This window comes from Anomalospiza imberbis, chromosome 5 (assembly GCF_031753505.1).
Source record: "Anomalospiza imberbis isolate Cuckoo-Finch-1a 21T00152 chromosome 5, ASM3175350v1, whole genome shotgun sequence".
NCBI classification, from domain to species: Eukaryota; Metazoa; Chordata; class Aves; order Passeriformes; family Viduidae; genus Anomalospiza; species Anomalospiza imberbis.
Window position 1 is genome coordinate 63,765,776 of NC_089685.1, and position 17,541 is coordinate 63,783,316.

General features: G+C 43.4%; 1 protein-coding gene and 1 long non-coding RNA gene across 2 annotated transcripts; both read left to right on the plus strand.

Moving 5' to 3' along the window:
* The first annotated feature begins 2,803 nt into the window (after positions 1–2,803).
* Positions 2,804–11,735, plus strand: LOC137474705 (uncharacterized). Its single transcript, XR_010999469.1, has 5 exons — positions 2,804–3,315; positions 5,896–6,136; positions 8,194–8,328; positions 8,733–8,862; positions 10,218–11,735. It is a non-coding gene; the product is annotated as an uncharacterized lncRNA (long non-coding RNA).
* Positions 11,736–13,960: 2,225 nt separating this feature from the next.
* Positions 13,961–17,541, plus strand: HEBP1 (heme binding protein 1). Its single transcript, XM_068191518.1, has 4 exons — positions 13,961–14,114; positions 14,246–14,384; positions 15,864–16,044; positions 17,271–17,541. The coding sequence occupies exons 1-4, from the start codon at positions 14,037–14,039 to the stop codon at positions 17,440–17,442; spliced, it is 570 nt and encodes a 189-aa protein (XP_068047619.1). The 5' UTR covers positions 13,961–14,036; the 3' UTR covers positions 17,443–17,541.

Consider the following 17,541-nt stretch of genomic DNA (forward strand, 5'->3'; position numbering starts at 1 on the left):
CCCACTCTTAACTCCGTGTGTTCCCACAAAAATGGCTTGTTCCCCAAGCCTAGAGCTCTCTGTGAGGCTAATGGATTGCAAGGACAAGTGAATTGTGGTTAAACTGATGCTTTTGAGGAACATATGACTAAGCAATATGTTCAGAGGATTTAATGATTTGCAAAGCATGAGAAATTAAGTTTTCCTTCTTTACGCTGTGAATATAAGCTGATTTGCATATAAATTGGACCTGTCAAGTGTTCGAATATCAATCAAAAAGTTGCAAGTAGTTCATTAATTTATGTGAATGTCACTGTTCGTTTTATTTATCTTTTTTTCCAAAGCAGTTTGAAAATGCCAGATGCTGAAAAGTTAGATACTTGGGGTTAGGCTTAACAGCTTTGTGTAGACAATGTGGTCATTTAGAAAAATGTTACAAGCCAAAAAGCGTGAAAATACACAGCCACCAGCCCCTCATCAGTGTTAAGCCTGTGTCACCCCTTGCTTCTTGCCACCTGTCTGCCAGAGACTACAGCCTTTCCAGCATGCCGGTGCTAAAACCTCTGGTTGCTCCTTGACCCTGAAAGGAGCTGCATGAAACACTGCTATTGAAGGTTCTCAAGCTGGAGAAGGTCACTCATGCAGAGCTGCACAATGGAGTGGTTGCACACACAGCTCTGCTGAAAGATCAGAGGGCAGTCGCTTCCTGATGTGCTGTTGGGGCAGGAGCTGTTCCCAGCTGTATCTTTTCCCAGTTGTCCAGAGGGAAGAAATAACCTGTATCTTTGCATTCCTACTAGTGTTAAGCCAATGTTTTCACCCGTTCTATTCATCCCATCCTTCTATTCTGCATGGCTACACGGCAAGGCCAGGAACACCATCCTCTTTCCTCCTGTGCCTGGCCGAGTACCTCCATGACAGAGTCGTCACACAGGAGTAGACATTGCAATAAATAGGAAATGCTTGTTCAAACAAGAAAATAAATACAATCAAGCAGCGAAGGATAAAAGTAAGAAAAGTAAAGGCAAGTAAACCCAGGAAAAGTGATAATAACATTTCTAGCAGGTGCAAAACAGCACACTTCAGGAAGTTTTAAGTAGTGCAGATGACCATGGAGTTTCTAATGAACCCATGCAGTAAAGCCAAGACCAGTTCACCCTAGCATGAGAAAAGATGGTCAGAACTGTGCAAAAATTTCAGCTGTGCAGCACCTGAGGTTGTAGGATGTGCCCACATGCTGCCTTCATGGGTTGTGTTAGTTGAGGGAGTTACTGCAGAGGGCTGCCCCAGCCAAACTCCTGATGGGTCTACCTCTAGTCTCAGCGTTGTGCTGCCAATGCTGGGCACCCTGTGGCTGAGAGCCCAGAGGGAAGTGCCAAGTCCATTATGAACTGGAGATGCAATAAAGAGAAGGAGAAAGTAGATAATAAGGTGATATGTTATACAAAAAGGAAGGCAGCACCTGCTGCAAAATCCCACAAACTGCCCAGCAGCAAGCATGCACCTTAATGTGCCACTGGGAATTGCCCTCTTCCCTCTGAGCAGTTGGGTCTGCCAGCACTGGGTCGATGCATGCTGTGAAATGCCATGTGGCTTGTTCACCCAAACTCTGTGTTATGCCCCCATGGAGGGGTTCTTGCTCGGAGCATTCAAGCTGCTGTCCCCGTCTCACACTGACCATCAGCAGTTTGCTTTCTCTTAGGAGGGAGATGCAAAGGCGTAACAGGACTGTGTTTGCCACATGCTGAATGGGGAACAGCTGGAGATGATTGTTTGGGTTATTTGCTTGTTGCCTGGACATTTTGTTTGCTTGTTTGAGCCCTGAAAAAATATGTTTCCAGTTCCTCCGGAGGCTGGTCTGTGTTAAGCCTGTATATTGTGCACTGATTTTAAAAACTGGTGTTTTATAACTTTGCAAAAAAGTGTCCTGCTGTTTCAATGGCAAGGCTCCACGAATAAGGCAGTCTTCTCAGAAATTTCCCTGCCACAGAGCCAATGGGACTGGGGGAGCAGGAGCAGCCAAAACAACATGCTTCTGGTGTCAGAGAAGCAGATATCCCTGAGTCTGGTTCCAGTGGAACCTCTCTCTTCTTGACTGGATTTAAGGATAATGCTGGCTGATGTTTATGGGCTATGCTTAAAAACCACTCAGCTTCCCTCACAATCAGCTCCTCAGCTGGTTTACACCCGCATCTGTTGCAATCACAATACTGCATTTTTAACTGCTCTGTCTGTATCACTTGCACATATCCTCTGCTTTCTTACTTCTGGGTGTTTGCTTTTATTCTGAGTGGCTGGGCAGTCCTTTGCCCTGTGAGAAAAGTGTCTTTTTTCTCACTGTATAGTGCAGCGTCTTGGTTGTGGAAAACTGAATTAAGTAAGAATAGGCTGGTCAGGAAACAGAGAGGGTGTTCTTGCCAGTTGATACTGGAGAAGTAATACTAAGAAGAATGCAGATTTGGCCAAGGCACTCTCAAGCAGTGCCATGGGTCTAGTCATAAGTGATGTGTGCGGCAATTCTGCAGCTTCGCTCTGTGGCGGCTGCACATCTTCTCAAATCACAGCACATTACCAGTTTGACACAGACATGGGACCAGAGCCAGGAGTTTGCCCCCTGCTTCACAAAATTCATCCCTTTAACACCTTGCATTTGTTTACAAATCTCTTTATTAAGTACTGACCAGACCAAAGCCTGTTTGATTTGGCAAGTGCAGACCTGGGGGAGGGGGTCAAGGGTAAAAAAAAAAAAAAACAACAACACTGCAGCCGATTCATCCCTCCTTGTTTATTCCACTAGAAATAGATTTGGCAGAATGCATCAGGAATGAACTAATCAGCAGGGAATTAATTGGCGTGTTAGTTAAAAGGCAGGAAGAACACAGTGAACAAATTCATGACTGGATGGCTGGAGGGTTCAAGCAGCCAGAGAGAAGCACTGCATAGTGGAAACTGTGACCAGTAGGAGAAGTCATACAGCTGTGCCAGAGAGCCAGCGGTTGAGAGCTGCCCAAAAGAACGGGGGGCAAAGATAACACGAGTGTCCTTGGAAACAGAGCTGTTTTTGAGAAGGGTTCCATTGCCCAGGCTTTCCTTCCCATAAGGCTCCCATGTGTGGGAAGAGATGGCCAGTTTACAGGAGTGGGAGGGAGGGGTAAGAGAGGTACAGCTGGAGGAGGCTCCACAGAAAGACTGTGGAAATGTGGAAAGCAGGGAAATGAGGAGGGACACGTCACTCGTTGCAAGCTGAAATGCAGAGGGGGTAGTAAGGGGAAGAAAGGAGCAGGGAGGCAGAGATTTGGAAGCTTCATCACAGAAGAACTGGCCTCAAGAGCAAAGGTAATGCTTGTATACAATTCTCTCTGCCTTCTTTCCCAGGAATGTTTTGTTTCTTCCTCTGGAGGAAACAAATCCATACACCTCAGAAAGAAATTGTTGCATTGAGGTACTCTAAAAGCACCTGTGGGAAGAGCCAGGGGAGGAAGGAATATGTGCAGACTGGAGTGGATGTGGAGGTTGGAGGATGGCTACCTACAGTTCCTACAGAGAACAGGGGTGTGCAGAGTGAGAGAAACAGGGAGAAAGAAAGAGAAAGCAAATCCTTAGTCAGGCAGACTGTCAGACAGGCAGATATGGAGAGTGCAAGATCTGTGAGTGCCTATCTAAGGAGAGAGAGAAAACTTCCTAGGAGAAAGGACCAAGTACTAAATGAGAGAGAGTTGAAGATAAGACATATCCTGAAAAATCAGGCACTCCTGGAGAGGAGGCAGAAGGTGAATATTGCAACTGTACTTTACAGATGTATTGCAGCAGATGTTTGCTTTGCACCTGGATGGCTTTTTTTTCTTCTTCTTTATCCCCACTCTTGCTGCCTGCTGGCAACAGCATCACCTTAGCTGTCTGTCACCAGGGCTGTCAATCAGATCTCCTTGTTTGGCAGGGTGGTCAGGCTATTTCAGGGATTCAGATGCCCTTCACTTTCGCACAACATCCAGGTAGAAAATGAGCACTGTAACTCTTAGTTATATGAAAAAGCACTATTTAACTAAAATTTGTAGCCAAATTTGAAAAATTCAGGAGGATATTGTTATTCCTACATGTCGTTATTCTCACCTGAAACTGTGTGTGTGCACAAAATTATAGCATTGTACCCACACACATAAATTGAAGAATATTCCATTACAATGGATTTATAACAAAGACTTCTGAAACAGGTGATATTCTAGCTGTACCACTGTGGCTGGCTTAATATTGTCGGATCCAATTTTTAAAATTATTTTTGGCCTTTTTCATGACCTTTCCACCACTACATAATTCTACAAGGATATGCTAATGGTTCTTTTTTTGTTGTTGTTGTTGTTGTTTTTTTTTTTTTTTGTTTTTGCTTGGAGAGCTAACAAATGCTATTCGCTTTGCAAGTAGAGCTTGCAAATACTTTGATTGTTCTGGACTCACAGGCTCTCACAGGCTTGGCAGGCTTCTCTTCTAAAAGCTTAGAGACCTTTCAAGATCCCAGGCTGGGAGTCTCACAGAACTGGCATTAGAAATTGTATGCAGCTACAATATGCTTTTTTTAAATAAGAAACTGTTTGGTTTATATAACTTAAACCTTCTTGAACCTAATACATAAAACAGAACCTTTCAGTTGGGTGTGTGTAAGTAATTTGACCTTAAAATATTGCAAAGGAAATAAAAGAGATAGAAGGAAAAAAAGAGAGGAATTCCAACAGTATGAAAAATAGCTTTATTATCTATTGAGATCCTTTACAAATAGAGAATCTTAAATATACTTTGATGTTTAAATACCCATTATCATTGGAGTGAGAGCTACATTTTACATATTTATGATTTACCTGAGATCAAACTCCCTGATTCACTTAGAAGTATATTTCATTTCCCTGCAAACGACACAAAATCCAGAATCACTCTTCAGCTTCAGTCTGAAAGTAGCTCAAAAGGAACTTGAAAAAGTTATGAGAGGAGAACAGGCCTCAAATGAAAAGCACTAATGTAATTCTCTTGCATTTCAATGTTCAAATACAGAAAAAAAATCCTTAATTTTAGGTATCACTGCAGGGATTGATAACTGTAATCAACAACATCCTCTTCTCAAAGCAAGCATGGGCTTGAGCTAACACACTGGGATGCTGATGCACTCAGGAGAGGGCATGTGTTTAGAGCAGTCAGAAGTACAGAGGAAGGTTTCAAGCCCTCTTATGTACAAGGAGCAGGCAAGCTCTGCATTGTAAAGCAACAACTCGCATGTCTGCAATAGGATGTGTGTTCTCCTCAGGCTTCAGGGGAGAGAGAGCTCTCTGAAATGAAGCTGTGTTTGGTACTAGAAGCAGGTAACCTGGGCAAATCCCCCATATCCTGGCAGGCAGCACAACCCACAAGCAGCGGTGCACTTCAGTCATCACGCTTGACCCCATTTGTCAAAGTCTGAGGCAGATACCAAGGAAATCTCAGGGCTCTGTTGCAATTACCCACTACATTGTGAGGAGGGATGTGCACTGGAAATGGAGCAACAAGAAACCAAAGGGGTTAATGGGAGAGGGACAGTGATGGGAGTTCAAATACTGGCAGTACTCCTTTGCTTTGGGGCAGGGATTTTGGCTTGGATGGCTCAACTGCTGATCCCAGCAGTGCTGTGCTCAGGGTATTAAACTAGCTGAGCTCTTTTATCATGCTGAAGTAAGGAATAAAAACGTTAAATGATGAAAAAAATATTGTGTAATAATGAGACAAATATGTTGGTCTTCACTGCCTGCAGATGAGGGGCCTGTCCAGTGAATCACTGAGCCTACTCTGCTCTAAGGTCAGAATGTGATGTGATTTTCTGAGAGCATTTCATATTATTGTAATTAATAGTAACAATGACAAAACTAATATGTTGATATTGTTATTCTTTGCATTTAGGAAAGAGTTTCCATCCAAGGATGTGACAGATCTGTCCCTGCTTGTCCATCTGTGTTCAACCCTGACAGTACTTTCCAGTGCAACTCTGCAAAAAAGCAAAAGACATATTTTAATTGGCTGGGGATCTGGTTCCTGTGACCCGACAGACTTTTTCAGCTAGGAACTTTGTTAGTGAATATCCATTTGCTGTCTACAATTCCAGCTAAGAGAGGGAAGATTGCTCATTTTCTGTGTGCCTGAGGTAGGAGAATCTACTTCCAAGATGATTATAACCTGATGTTTACTGTGATAATAAATTACAGTAGACCCACAGGAATTAAGGGAGCAAAGCTACAAAGAAACTGGTCCGTGAGGGGCCCTGCAAATAGAACATGTGGGTATTGTGATTCATTTGGACACCGGATGTTTTAAAAAGTTGGAGCTCAAGTAGTGTGGATTTTCAGTATAAGATGTAGGTGGAATTTATTACCACCCTACTTTTAACAAATAGAGAAAGATCAAAGTATCCCAGCTGTGGGGTATTGAAACAAGTGGGAGTTGAAAAGGATAAGGAATGGACAATCTCCTCAGGAAGTTTTCCAATTAGCTTGGAAGCCACACTGTCTCCTTGATGTTGGCAGCATTTTCAAATCATTTGCAATTAGACACATAGGTGTCTGGTAAGTCCTTTCCCATCAGGGAAGATTAAAAAGGCATGTGCAGGGCATAGTCATTCAAAGAAAGAGAGGAAAAAAAAAAAGCTGTAAAGGCTGGCGCATTTCTCTGGAAAAGCTAGAGGAGGTATGGTGTCAATGCAAATAGTTTCAAGAAGGTCCATGAAGACCTTTTCATTATGAGCCTTGGTGATATCATCAGACCTTCTTAAAAGTCTTTATTTTGGCAGCTCTGAGTTAGCGGAAAGAAAAGGTGTATGCATGTGTGAGATAGGAAGAAGGTAATTTATTTTTCCTTTAAATGAATACTGCAATTAGACAAAGAATACTAAATACAAATTACATCCTGACAGATGGAAAGTAATGTTTTTAAAGTATCATGACATTTTCCATTAGTATGGCTATATTCATACTGATACTTTAAATAGTGCAAAAATAAATGCCGTTGCAATTAAAATGCACTAGTGATCAAATGTAAGAAAGGCACAAAGTGAAAGGAATTATTTATTTACTGCTTTATCTGCTACAGCTTCTGGTAGGTTTTGAGATGACTGAATTCTTCCCAGATGATTATATTATATTAAAAAAGAAATTTAATGTCCTCATATTTTGTATTGAGATCTTAGGCTTTTGAGGCATGTATCTGAACAGGAGAATAATTCAGATTTTCTGCATGTGCCTGCTTCTCACATGAGCCCCTCCATCACTGTGACTACATATGACCAAAATCATCACTAAACCCCATGAATTTGGCAATGCCTTTTTTCTGTTTGCTATGTGCAATATGTGCATAATGGGTATTTTCAGCCAATTTCTAGCAGAACAGCTGTTCATGACTTTTTTTTTTTTAATTAACATACCAGATTCAACACTGAGGAACTAATTTATTAGGAAAGAATAACAAATCAGCATGAGTAAGCTGTGCAGAGACTGATCTATCCTATTACGTTTAGAGATGGTCCTAGCCCAGGAGGGCATGTAGGTTAGGTTTGGCTTGGGAATAATGGTAAACTTGAAAGAAACCAGGAGTTAGGTAAGTGTTCACATCAGTTCGTATACATGTCCTGTCAACTCTGCAGTGTTGCTCAGGAGGAACTGACCCTGTGACACCAGGGCAAGGTGGAGATAGTACATGGGGGTTACCTTTGAGGCTCCATCACTGGGCGGCATCTAAGATATTGCCACTGGTTAGTGGATCAGACCAAAAAGAACATTTTTTTTTTTATTCTGGCCACTATGAGACACTTGATAAATTGTTTAATGGTTTTTTACCTTGTTTCTTCCAAATACAAAGTAGGAATGCAGTGATTTTCACACTTTATATTACCTCCTGCTGATACTGCTAGAACAATTGTAGCTATAAGGAGCTATCCCAACACGGCTACACAGAAAGCAAAGCTACTTCCCCAGCTGCTGCTGGTTGATGAAGCATCTCAGTACCACTTTGTTGCTTGAAAAGGAAGTAAAGTTCATACTTGTGAAGAAGAAATGTCCCTGTGCTTCTGCAAAATCTATTCTGAGCAACTTGAACATTTTAAATAAAAACATCATCAAAGAGAAATTTGGTGTTGTGATAACAGATGGGGAGTGGAGAAAGAGAAGAAAAAAGAAATAAAGCACTTAGCAAGACTTTTTGTCTCCACAGAGACAGGGAGAAGTCAAGATCCTACAACAGCCATCATGGTGACTCTTCCTCTTTTCCTCCTCTTCATCCTTTTGCCCTCCAGTAAATCTCAGGACTTTCTGGACCAGCATCAGAAATGGAACTACAGAGAAGGCGGTAGGAGATCACAGTGGTGGTTCAGCATGGGAGGTGTTCAATAACTCAGAGATGCAGATTCTCTTATTTTGTCCTTGGAGTGAGATAGACAGTGCTCATTTATGACTGCTCTTTCTTGATTCCTGGGTAGCTGCTGGAGACTTCTGGAGAAAAAAATGCTTTTAGAAATAATCAGCTGGGGTATCCAGTGACATCAGACAACTTGGGCACATGGAGGCAGAGAATTGCACTGTGAGGGAAAGTTACCTGCTTTTTAATTTAGATCTTTCGTGTGTTTAATATTTGGCATTTCATCGCAACTGAGTTTGTGATGGGGAATGGAATCAAACTCGGAGCACTGGCTTGTATTTCCTTGTGCTGATACATTTGTTTTCCTCTCTTCCATCAACATCCTGCTAACCTAGCTGACAAGGTCAACATAGAAGGTGTTTACAGCATTACTCAAACCCTCGAGAAATGGGGAAATGACATCTTCTGGCAAATGAAGCATACCCTGCTGAACAACCCAAATGCTCTCCTGCCTGAGTTCTCCAGGTAATTCATCTCACCTGGAAGTGGGATTCAGTCCTCTCCTGGGTGTCCTTCCCTGAGCAGGATTCATCTTCTTAAAGATGAATTTTTGTATTTCTCAGCTGGGAGGAAATAAAACACACTATCTCAGTACCTGTTCTGCTACCAGCTCTGATTAGTAAACTGAATACTCTGCTAACTATTTATTGTGAAACACTCTCAACTGCCACCACTGTATTACAAGAACCTTCCTAAAGAAAATGCCTTGGCAGCTCACACTTGTGAGAACAGGCTGGAAAAAATGAATTGTTCTACAAATCCACACATGGACTTGGCCACAGATCAGGGAAAAGAAGCTGATGTGGTCTGTGATGTTTTTTTTTATTTCAGTCTCTAACACCTAGATCTGAGAAAGCTATTCACTAGTTAATGTCATCATATTCCCCCTTTGCATTGCTGGAGATATTAACTGTTGAACAAACTCACAAAATTTACTTCAATCTTGTATTTCCAGAGAGTAGGAAAGGCTGTGAAAGAAAGAGAGGAAAAGGGAATACTGGGAATTACTAGAAACCTAATATCACTTAAATCAGAACTGTTCCTAAAGCAAGTAAACTATCTGTCTTCCATAACTAATTGTTCTCTTTAGGAACAAGAAAAAAAATGTTTGCAAATGTTACAGATTGAACCAGCTGAAGAGGAAAGGTTAGAATAATAAAAAAGGAAGGTGATCACACGGTATCTCTACAAATCAGGGTTTCAGGAGGATACGTCATAGATTATACATTGGCCTTTGGCATCAAGTGGATTTCTCCCTGTCTGCATGGTGGCTGTTGTTACTAGCACAGAATTCATCACAATTTTCCCACTGACAGTGCTGAAATTCATTGGTGCCTCAGATTATCAGGGGTGATATTAAGTCTTGTATTTGGAAAGTTCAAACTTTAGTTCCAAGAAGAGGTGATGAGAGTATCCAGCCATATATCCTGTACTGGGCTTTGAATTATGAGTTTTCTGGCAAGGACACAGACTGGTCCATTAGAAATGTTGACGATTAACAGTACTCCATGGGAACCACTGGCCTAGTCGCCAGGTATACTCCTAGTTAATTATTACTATTTAAAATAAGGTGGTGGAAAGACCATGTTGTTTGTGCTGGTCCTGAAGCTTGTGTTTTCCAGGGTTCAGATGGGGCCCCTCAGATGAACTCCTATCACTGAAGAGCAGGGTAGCTTTGAAGCATCTTTTAGTGGTTGCTTGCAACTCTTTCATCATCAAGGGCCCTTACCCAGCAAGAAACAAAGGTCATGGTAAATTACTTTATATGCTCAGAAACACTCCCTAAATGGAGTTATTATTCTGTATTATTCTCGTTGTAGTCTCCGCCCTGTCTCTGCAGCTGTGGACAACCTTGTGAGGGAAGTCCAGTCAATAAGGAAAAGGCTGGAAGAACTGAATGAACGTCTCAATGTCATCAGCAAAACTGTCCTTCCCCTTCGCCTGAATGCTCTGCAGAGCCAGAGGCGTGGAAATACTCAGCTGCGGAGACTCCCGACACATAGGAGAAGGTTATATGCTCGCAGGAGACCTCAGAGCACTTAATTCTCTACCAGAAAAAAAGGGGAAATCTTTTTTTTTTTTTCACCTGCTTAAGCCTTTCTCAATGGGACATAGCTGGAGAGAAAAAAAGTAAAGCACACACACAAGTCAGCTTTACTGCGTAACTCCTGCATTTTGTTGCTGCCTTCCAAACCTAGGTTAGTAGGCGAAACCTGACCCTGTTCTTTAATGATGGCTGTTTTGTGTCCCAAGCAAAAAAAAGGTTGACAACTCAGTCTACTTGAGCATGAATAGCTGTATACTATACAGGCATTCTGTATTCTTTCTGCTTACCAGAGGAAGGTCCTTCTATAAAGATCAGGTGAATTTCTCTCTCTGCCCTATTTTTAAAGCACTCCATCTGAAACAGCTGGGGAATTTGAACTTCAAAAGTGCTGAACAACTGATGAATGCAGAAAGATGGATTAGTACTTGGCACTTCCAGCTGGGCAGGGAGAGGGAAGAGGAAGTTATGTTTCAAAATATCGCCTTAACCTATTGTCCATGTTCATAAGTTGAGAGGGTGAGTAGGGCTGGATAACCTTGGTCTGTACATCATGCTTCAGCGCTGAAGATATATCAATTGCTAGGGACCAAATGTGAACATCCACCTTCTGCAAAGAGTGTTTTTCTAGCTACCTGGAACTCTGCACTCAGAATGGCGTTATTCAGTAGATATGTTCAGAATTTCCAGCACTCTGAAACACACTGAACTGATTTTTGCCAAGACCCATGGAAACCAGGGGATTTTTTTTTTCCAAAACTATTTAGATACCTAATGACAAAGATAGATGTCTGGAAGGATTTTCCAAAATAGCTTAAGAGACTCTTCAGTCCCCAAAATCACAGATAATAATTCAATTGGTGTCTAGTTCACAGAGTATTGTCTCCACATGTCAGCACTGACCTCCAAACATTTCCCAACATCCTTTAGCACAATTAATATCTGTAGAAAATTAACAACCATGCTCTCCAAAGACTTTGGTCCCTCAGGGATTACCCAGAATACCCTGCCTTCAGCTTGTCTTTGCCTGTGTCTTCCTGACAATAAAGCTGGTGATAAAAAAAGAGTGCATGAATCAAATTATGCACTGAATGGAGGATAGAGTGGGCTTGCCCTTCAGGTCTCTAAAGATAAATCCAATACAGAGATTTCCATTCAACTGTGTATATGAAATGTGTTGAAACATAAGAAAGAGAGTCAGAGAGGAAAAGAAACAGGAAAACATCCAGTCTTTAAGGTCTGGATGAAGCAATTTATGAGAACACAAATAAAGAATTGATTATGTCTAAATGATTGTGGGGGTGTCTGGCATGTCAGTTGTTTTGAAAACACTCTCTGGTCATAGTGAGGATGCAGACTAGCTATTTAAGGATTCCCAAAGCCTGAGTTTATGGAAAGAAATTCAGTGACAGTACAATAACCTCCAAAAGGAAAGGGACAAAATCTAGTTTCATATGAAATCTTTCAGAATGGACCAGAAGAATTAACACAGTAAGAATTATAGCTGCAACCTGGGAGTTAGTTGAGTGGGGGAGGTATGAGCAGTGTATGAGACAATCTGATAAATAATTCTCGGATGTAAGTTCTCTGAGTTCAGGTTTTCAGAAAATAACAAAACTCCAACTTGGCTCTCTTTGGCTTTTGCTTGGGAACTTGAAGCACTGCTTAGCTAGAGAAGGGAAAAAATCAAGACTGTGAAAAGGCTGATAAAAGGATACAGTTGTGCATTTGTTGAAGTTGTCATCGTAATTTCTCAGGCAATGTAGAGTATTTTGATCCCAGAATATATTTACATAAATTACAAGGAATAACAGGAGAGAAAGGCCCCTAACTTCTTGTTATTCTGTATTCAGAGTTTCTAGGCTGTGCTGTAGCAGCAGCTGCATCCTTACACAGACTGCGGATCCCTCCAAGAGATGCTTTGCTTGGGGCTGTAGGGACTGCTGGTTATTTTGGCCTACCTGGAGGAAGAGTACAACATAAATGTTAGCTTTCATGGTTGTATTTTAGACACAAGCATTTTATCAGGCAACGTGAAGTTGTATAAATTGAGTACTACTTGAAACACAAAGATGAGACTTCCTTAAGTCCCTCAAGTTACAGATGGCTGGTGGTGGGAGGCCAGACCAGATCATTGAACACTTTTACTTTATACCTAGATGTCCACCACTAGCTTCTGCCAGAGACAGAGGACAGGGCAAGATGGACTCCCAGTCTAACCCAATCCACATATTCCTACGCTGATATGTGCAAGTTTGTAGTCTTGGCAAAACCTCCTCAGCACAATGGAGAAAGTCACCATTTACTTTAAAAGAGAACAAATAAGCTGCAGCATGCAATGTGTATTACAATTCTCAAATTTTTTGCATAATGGTGAACAAACCAAGTAATATAAATGGTTAATAAATTACTAGTCTGTGACCTTGTCACCAGTGATAGCAGCCCCTGTCATTCACTCTGTGAAAGCCCATGCCAGGCTCCAGCCCAGCTCCCTGACCTGAACACAGCATGTTTGATGAAAACAGCCAGCTTCTTTAACCTCTTTGCATGATTCTCTCTCTAGATGGAAAAGTTTTAGTGTCCTATTTATCTTATAATTTTATTCTTTGCTCTTTAAGAGTGTAGGAAGGTTATGCGGCAGCCTACTTCTGCACTGTTCACCTTCTATTTGAGGAGGCAGCAGTCCAGCTGGGCAACTTGAGATGCCTCTATCCCATCTGCCTGGGGAAGCTGGCCTGACCCATGGGACGGATTCCCAGGGACTGGTATTTGATTTCTGCTTCTGCTAACCTCTTCTTAAAAAATTCTGGGTAAGGCACTTTCTCTAGCTGGCACTTGTCCTTAAACATGGCTTATACAACAAAAAAACCACTTGTCACAAGGTGTCTAAGTCTTCTATGCGTGTAAATGTATCCAGCTACAGAAGCCATCTAAGCTCTCTGCTGTGTTCATTTATATGTATTTCTGGGAAAGGATCTGGACAGAACTTTTAAACAGAGGTGACCAGTTGGGTGGTCAGTGGAGGGAGATTCTGAACTCTACCCTTCACCTAAAGCTTACAATATCCAGTGACACAGATCACCTCCTTAAAAGAACAACTGTTCCTCTTTAGTTCTTTTTCTTTAAAAAAAAAAAAAAAAAACCAAAAAAACAAAAAAACACAAAAGACCGAAAAAACAAGAGGTTATGATTTTGCAATTCCAGGACCATGATGCCCTTCCACGCTATGAGTGATACACCTTGCCAGTACTTTCCTTTTCCTGTATTTCATTCCTTTTATATCCCCTCTCATTTTTCCTGTCTCCCAGAGATGAATACCATCTGTTCCCGCACTTCATGACTCCTCGCACTTCTCGGCGCCCTCCGCACTTCACCCTCCGGGGCCGCCGCTCCCGGCCCCGCACTCCCGCCGCTCCCGGTGTCCTCGCACGGCCCCGGCGCCCCGGGGACGATGGCCGCGCTGCGGGCGGGGCGGCTCCGGCCCTCCCACCTCTTCCGAGTGGGGCCGAGCCGAGCCGAGCCGAGCCGACAGGGGCAGAGCCGAGCTGAGCGGGGCAGAGCCGAATCCAGCGGGTCAGAGCTGAGCCGGGGCATCATGCTGGGCATGGTGAAGAACTCGCTGCTGAGCACGGTGGAGGCATGGCCCTACCGCCTGCTGAGCAAGGGCGAGAAGGTCTGTGCCCGGGCGGGCGGCCGCTCTGTTCCCGGGCGGTTCTGCGCTAAGGCGCGGCGAGGGAAAGCGGGGATCGCGCCCGGGCAACGCGTTCCTCCTGGCAGCGCCTCCATCCCTATCTCCTTCCCCAGGATCAGGTCAGCTACGAGGAGAGGGCGTGCGAGGGAGGGAAGTTCGCGGCGGTGGAGCTGGTAGGGAAGCCGTTCGACGAAGCCTCGAAGGAAGGGGCTGTCAAGCTCCTCAAGTACGTCGGAGGAAGCAACGACAAGGGTGAGAGATGCTGCCTGTCCCGCGGGGCTTGGCGGGTGTTTGTGGTTGGGGCTTGGTGAAAGCAGGATGGATGGAGGCAATGGCACTGCAGGCCCGCCTGCCTTGTGGCTCCTGGCACTGGAGGTCTTTGATGGGGATGGCCCCTCACTGGTAAAAGTAAATTTGCAACAGGTTAAGTCGTGCCCAGCCAACTCATGCTATGAGTCCGCTTATAACCTGTCTCTGTTTCAGGATGAAATGTCAAAAATTATTTGTTTAAATAGGAATGAGTTACCTTGCACCTGGGATAACATGAGGACAGGCAGACATGTATCTATCACAGCTCCCTGGGTGAGCAGTAGCTGGTGAAATCCAGGGTATCTGGGACACTTCAGTTCTATTATGTGCCCTTGTGGGCAGTGAAATAACAGTTACAACCTTGATATTTTATCTGGCTATTTTTATTCATGAAAGGGTAATGAACAGTAAGCTTCCTTTTTAATGGTATATTTTAATGTTTTATGGCAGCGCTTCCAGGTGATTGCTTCTCATCTTACTGAAGTGTGCGCATTTTAACCATTCATAGCAGGAGAAGACTACAGAGTAGCTCTGAGGCATATACATGATCTTGAACATCTTTCTCCAGCATCTAGTAGAGGGACTAGTGTAGACTCTGTAGGAGTAGGAGGTGGATGCAGTGGGAAATGGTATTTGCAGCAACATTTTTGGAAAGGTGATGATTGCTGTTGCTGTAGTAGAAAGGGTGCCTTCTATAACATGTAACACAAACACAGGTATGACATCAAAGGAAAATAAATGAGAAAGGTGGCTTGATCTCAACTGTTTTTATGGCTGCCTGATCATGAGGTTTAGAGGTTCCCTACTGCTGCAAGAAGAGTGAAGAAAATTGGTCTTCAGTGCCACGTGGTACTTCTTGGTGACAATGAGTAGGAAAAAACCATGCTGTTCCTGGAGTGTGGGAAGCATGGACAATCCTGCTGAAAGCCATAACAGCACTGGGGTTTGAGGCACTGGAAATTGTAGGATGTTTGGAAGCATTTGGAAGGTTCTAAGAGAAAGTTCCTGTCCTGTCACCCAGTATTGGCTGTGGGCTCATGACTAAGTGCAGATAGTATTGATTTAAATGCTGATGAAGATTTATACATGCTGCTGGCCTGCCCTGGAGCTACAGACCCTGCTGTCTTACAGCTGATTTGTCAGAAGAACAGAGTGGCTAATAGAACCACAAAAGCAGTACCATTAGTCCAGAGGTCAGTTGGGACACTTATTTCCCAGGCTCCTGGTGTGGAGAGAGAGCTTGGCCCAAGCAGAAGCCTGATGATGGCTGGTCTGCTTCCCCAGAGAAGCCCTCTCCTGACAAGAAGTTCATTCATATGAGGAGTTTTCCAAAACTAAAATTTGCTTTTATAAATTAACTGTTAATTTTTTGAGTTCCTGAGAGCCTAGACATCTTTAGTAATGTCTGTGTGTCTGTTTCAGGGGTTGGAATGGGCATGACTGCTCCTGTCTCTATCACTGCTTTTCCTGCTGAAGATGGCTCCTTTCAGCAGAAGGTGAAAGTCTCTCTGCGGATCCCGAGCCAGTTTCAAGACAGCCCTCCATGTCCTACCGATGAAAGCATTAAGATTGAAGAAAGACAGGGGATGACCATTTATTCCACGTAAGAAATGCATCCTGGGATCTCCAATCTCGAGTGATGAGGTCTTTAGGGTGCTCTGATAAACAGTATTTGTTTTACCAGGTGACTTGCTGTACAAGGGGTGCATGTGGCAGAAGGAGATGGAGGAGTATGTCTAGACTGAAGACAGGTTTTATGACACTTCTTACCCCTGGTCATGCTGCACTGATGTGGAATATGGATTTTTTTCCACTGGGTAAACAAGCGTGGAGGCTAGCCCTAAAAGATACTGTGCCATTTCTATTGTATGAATCTATTGTTTTTCCCACTTTCTGGGTTCCAGATTGTTCATAGTCGCTAAGAATATTCTGTGGTGCAGTTCACAAACTGTCCACTGAAGCCTCATTCAGATGGACACATACCAGACTCCACCATGGAAACAAGCAGCTGCTGCATTGCTTCAAGTCACCTTCTTGGGGTGTTGACTGACAGCTTGGACTCAAACTAGCATCACAATAGCAATAAGCTCTTCACCTTGTCTTTACCCTTTGGAGGTTCCCCTGCCTACTTTCTTGAACTATTTTGGCCGACTCTAACAGACTTCTATCTTGCCTCCAACTGCTGCTTGGCCTTTGCTCTGGGTGTGGGCCATTTCTGCAATATCAGCCTGTTTTGTCTCAAATTTCAGCCCTGAGGGAGAGTGGTGAGGTGCAGGCTGACATGGAAACAATTCCTGTTGGTGGGAGGTCGACATAAACCAGACCCATTTCAGTCCACTCCTTTCAAATGGCATTGTGTTCTGTAATTGCCAGTTGTGTGTTCCTACCTCCCCTTGAATTTCTTGGGCTAGCTAGAGCTTGGCTTTCCTTCATGATCTTTCCAGCAGACGGTTGTTCACACCGCAGTGAATATGGTTGTTGACAGCATTGGTGGGGACTGTGGGCTGAGCTGACTTGGAGATAACCTTGTATTTTAGAAAGTTGTTTCTCTGATATGGTGCTGATTCACAGGGCAGGGCCATTCTGCTGGCTGACATATATCCATCCCTTTGGGGCCTCCCGGTGGATGACTACACCTTGGCTGTGCCACCCATGAGACTTCAACTGTCCCAGATGAAATGTGCTGCTTCACAATGAACAGTGCATGTATCAGTGCATGTTGGCAGGATCAAAATGCATGTCTAAATATACTGTGGCTATTTATTGTTCTCGCTCTCTTCCTCCTTTGCTTTTCCAGGACTGCTCAACACCTCTCTGGTTTCTTTGCAGGCAGTTTGGTGGCTATGCCAAAGAGGCGGATTACGTGAGCTATGCTGCCAAGCTGAAGGCTGCTCTGGGGAGTGATGCTGCATACCGCAAGGATTTCTACTTGTGCAATGGTTATGATCCCCCTATGAAGCCTTACGGACGCCGCAATGAGGTCTGGTTTGTGAAGGAGTGAACGTCTGGCTCCCTGTGGTGCTGCCTTGCTCTGATAATCTCCCCACATTGTGTCCCTGTCCTCTTTAAAATAAACTAAGAATTCAACAGAAGCAAGAAA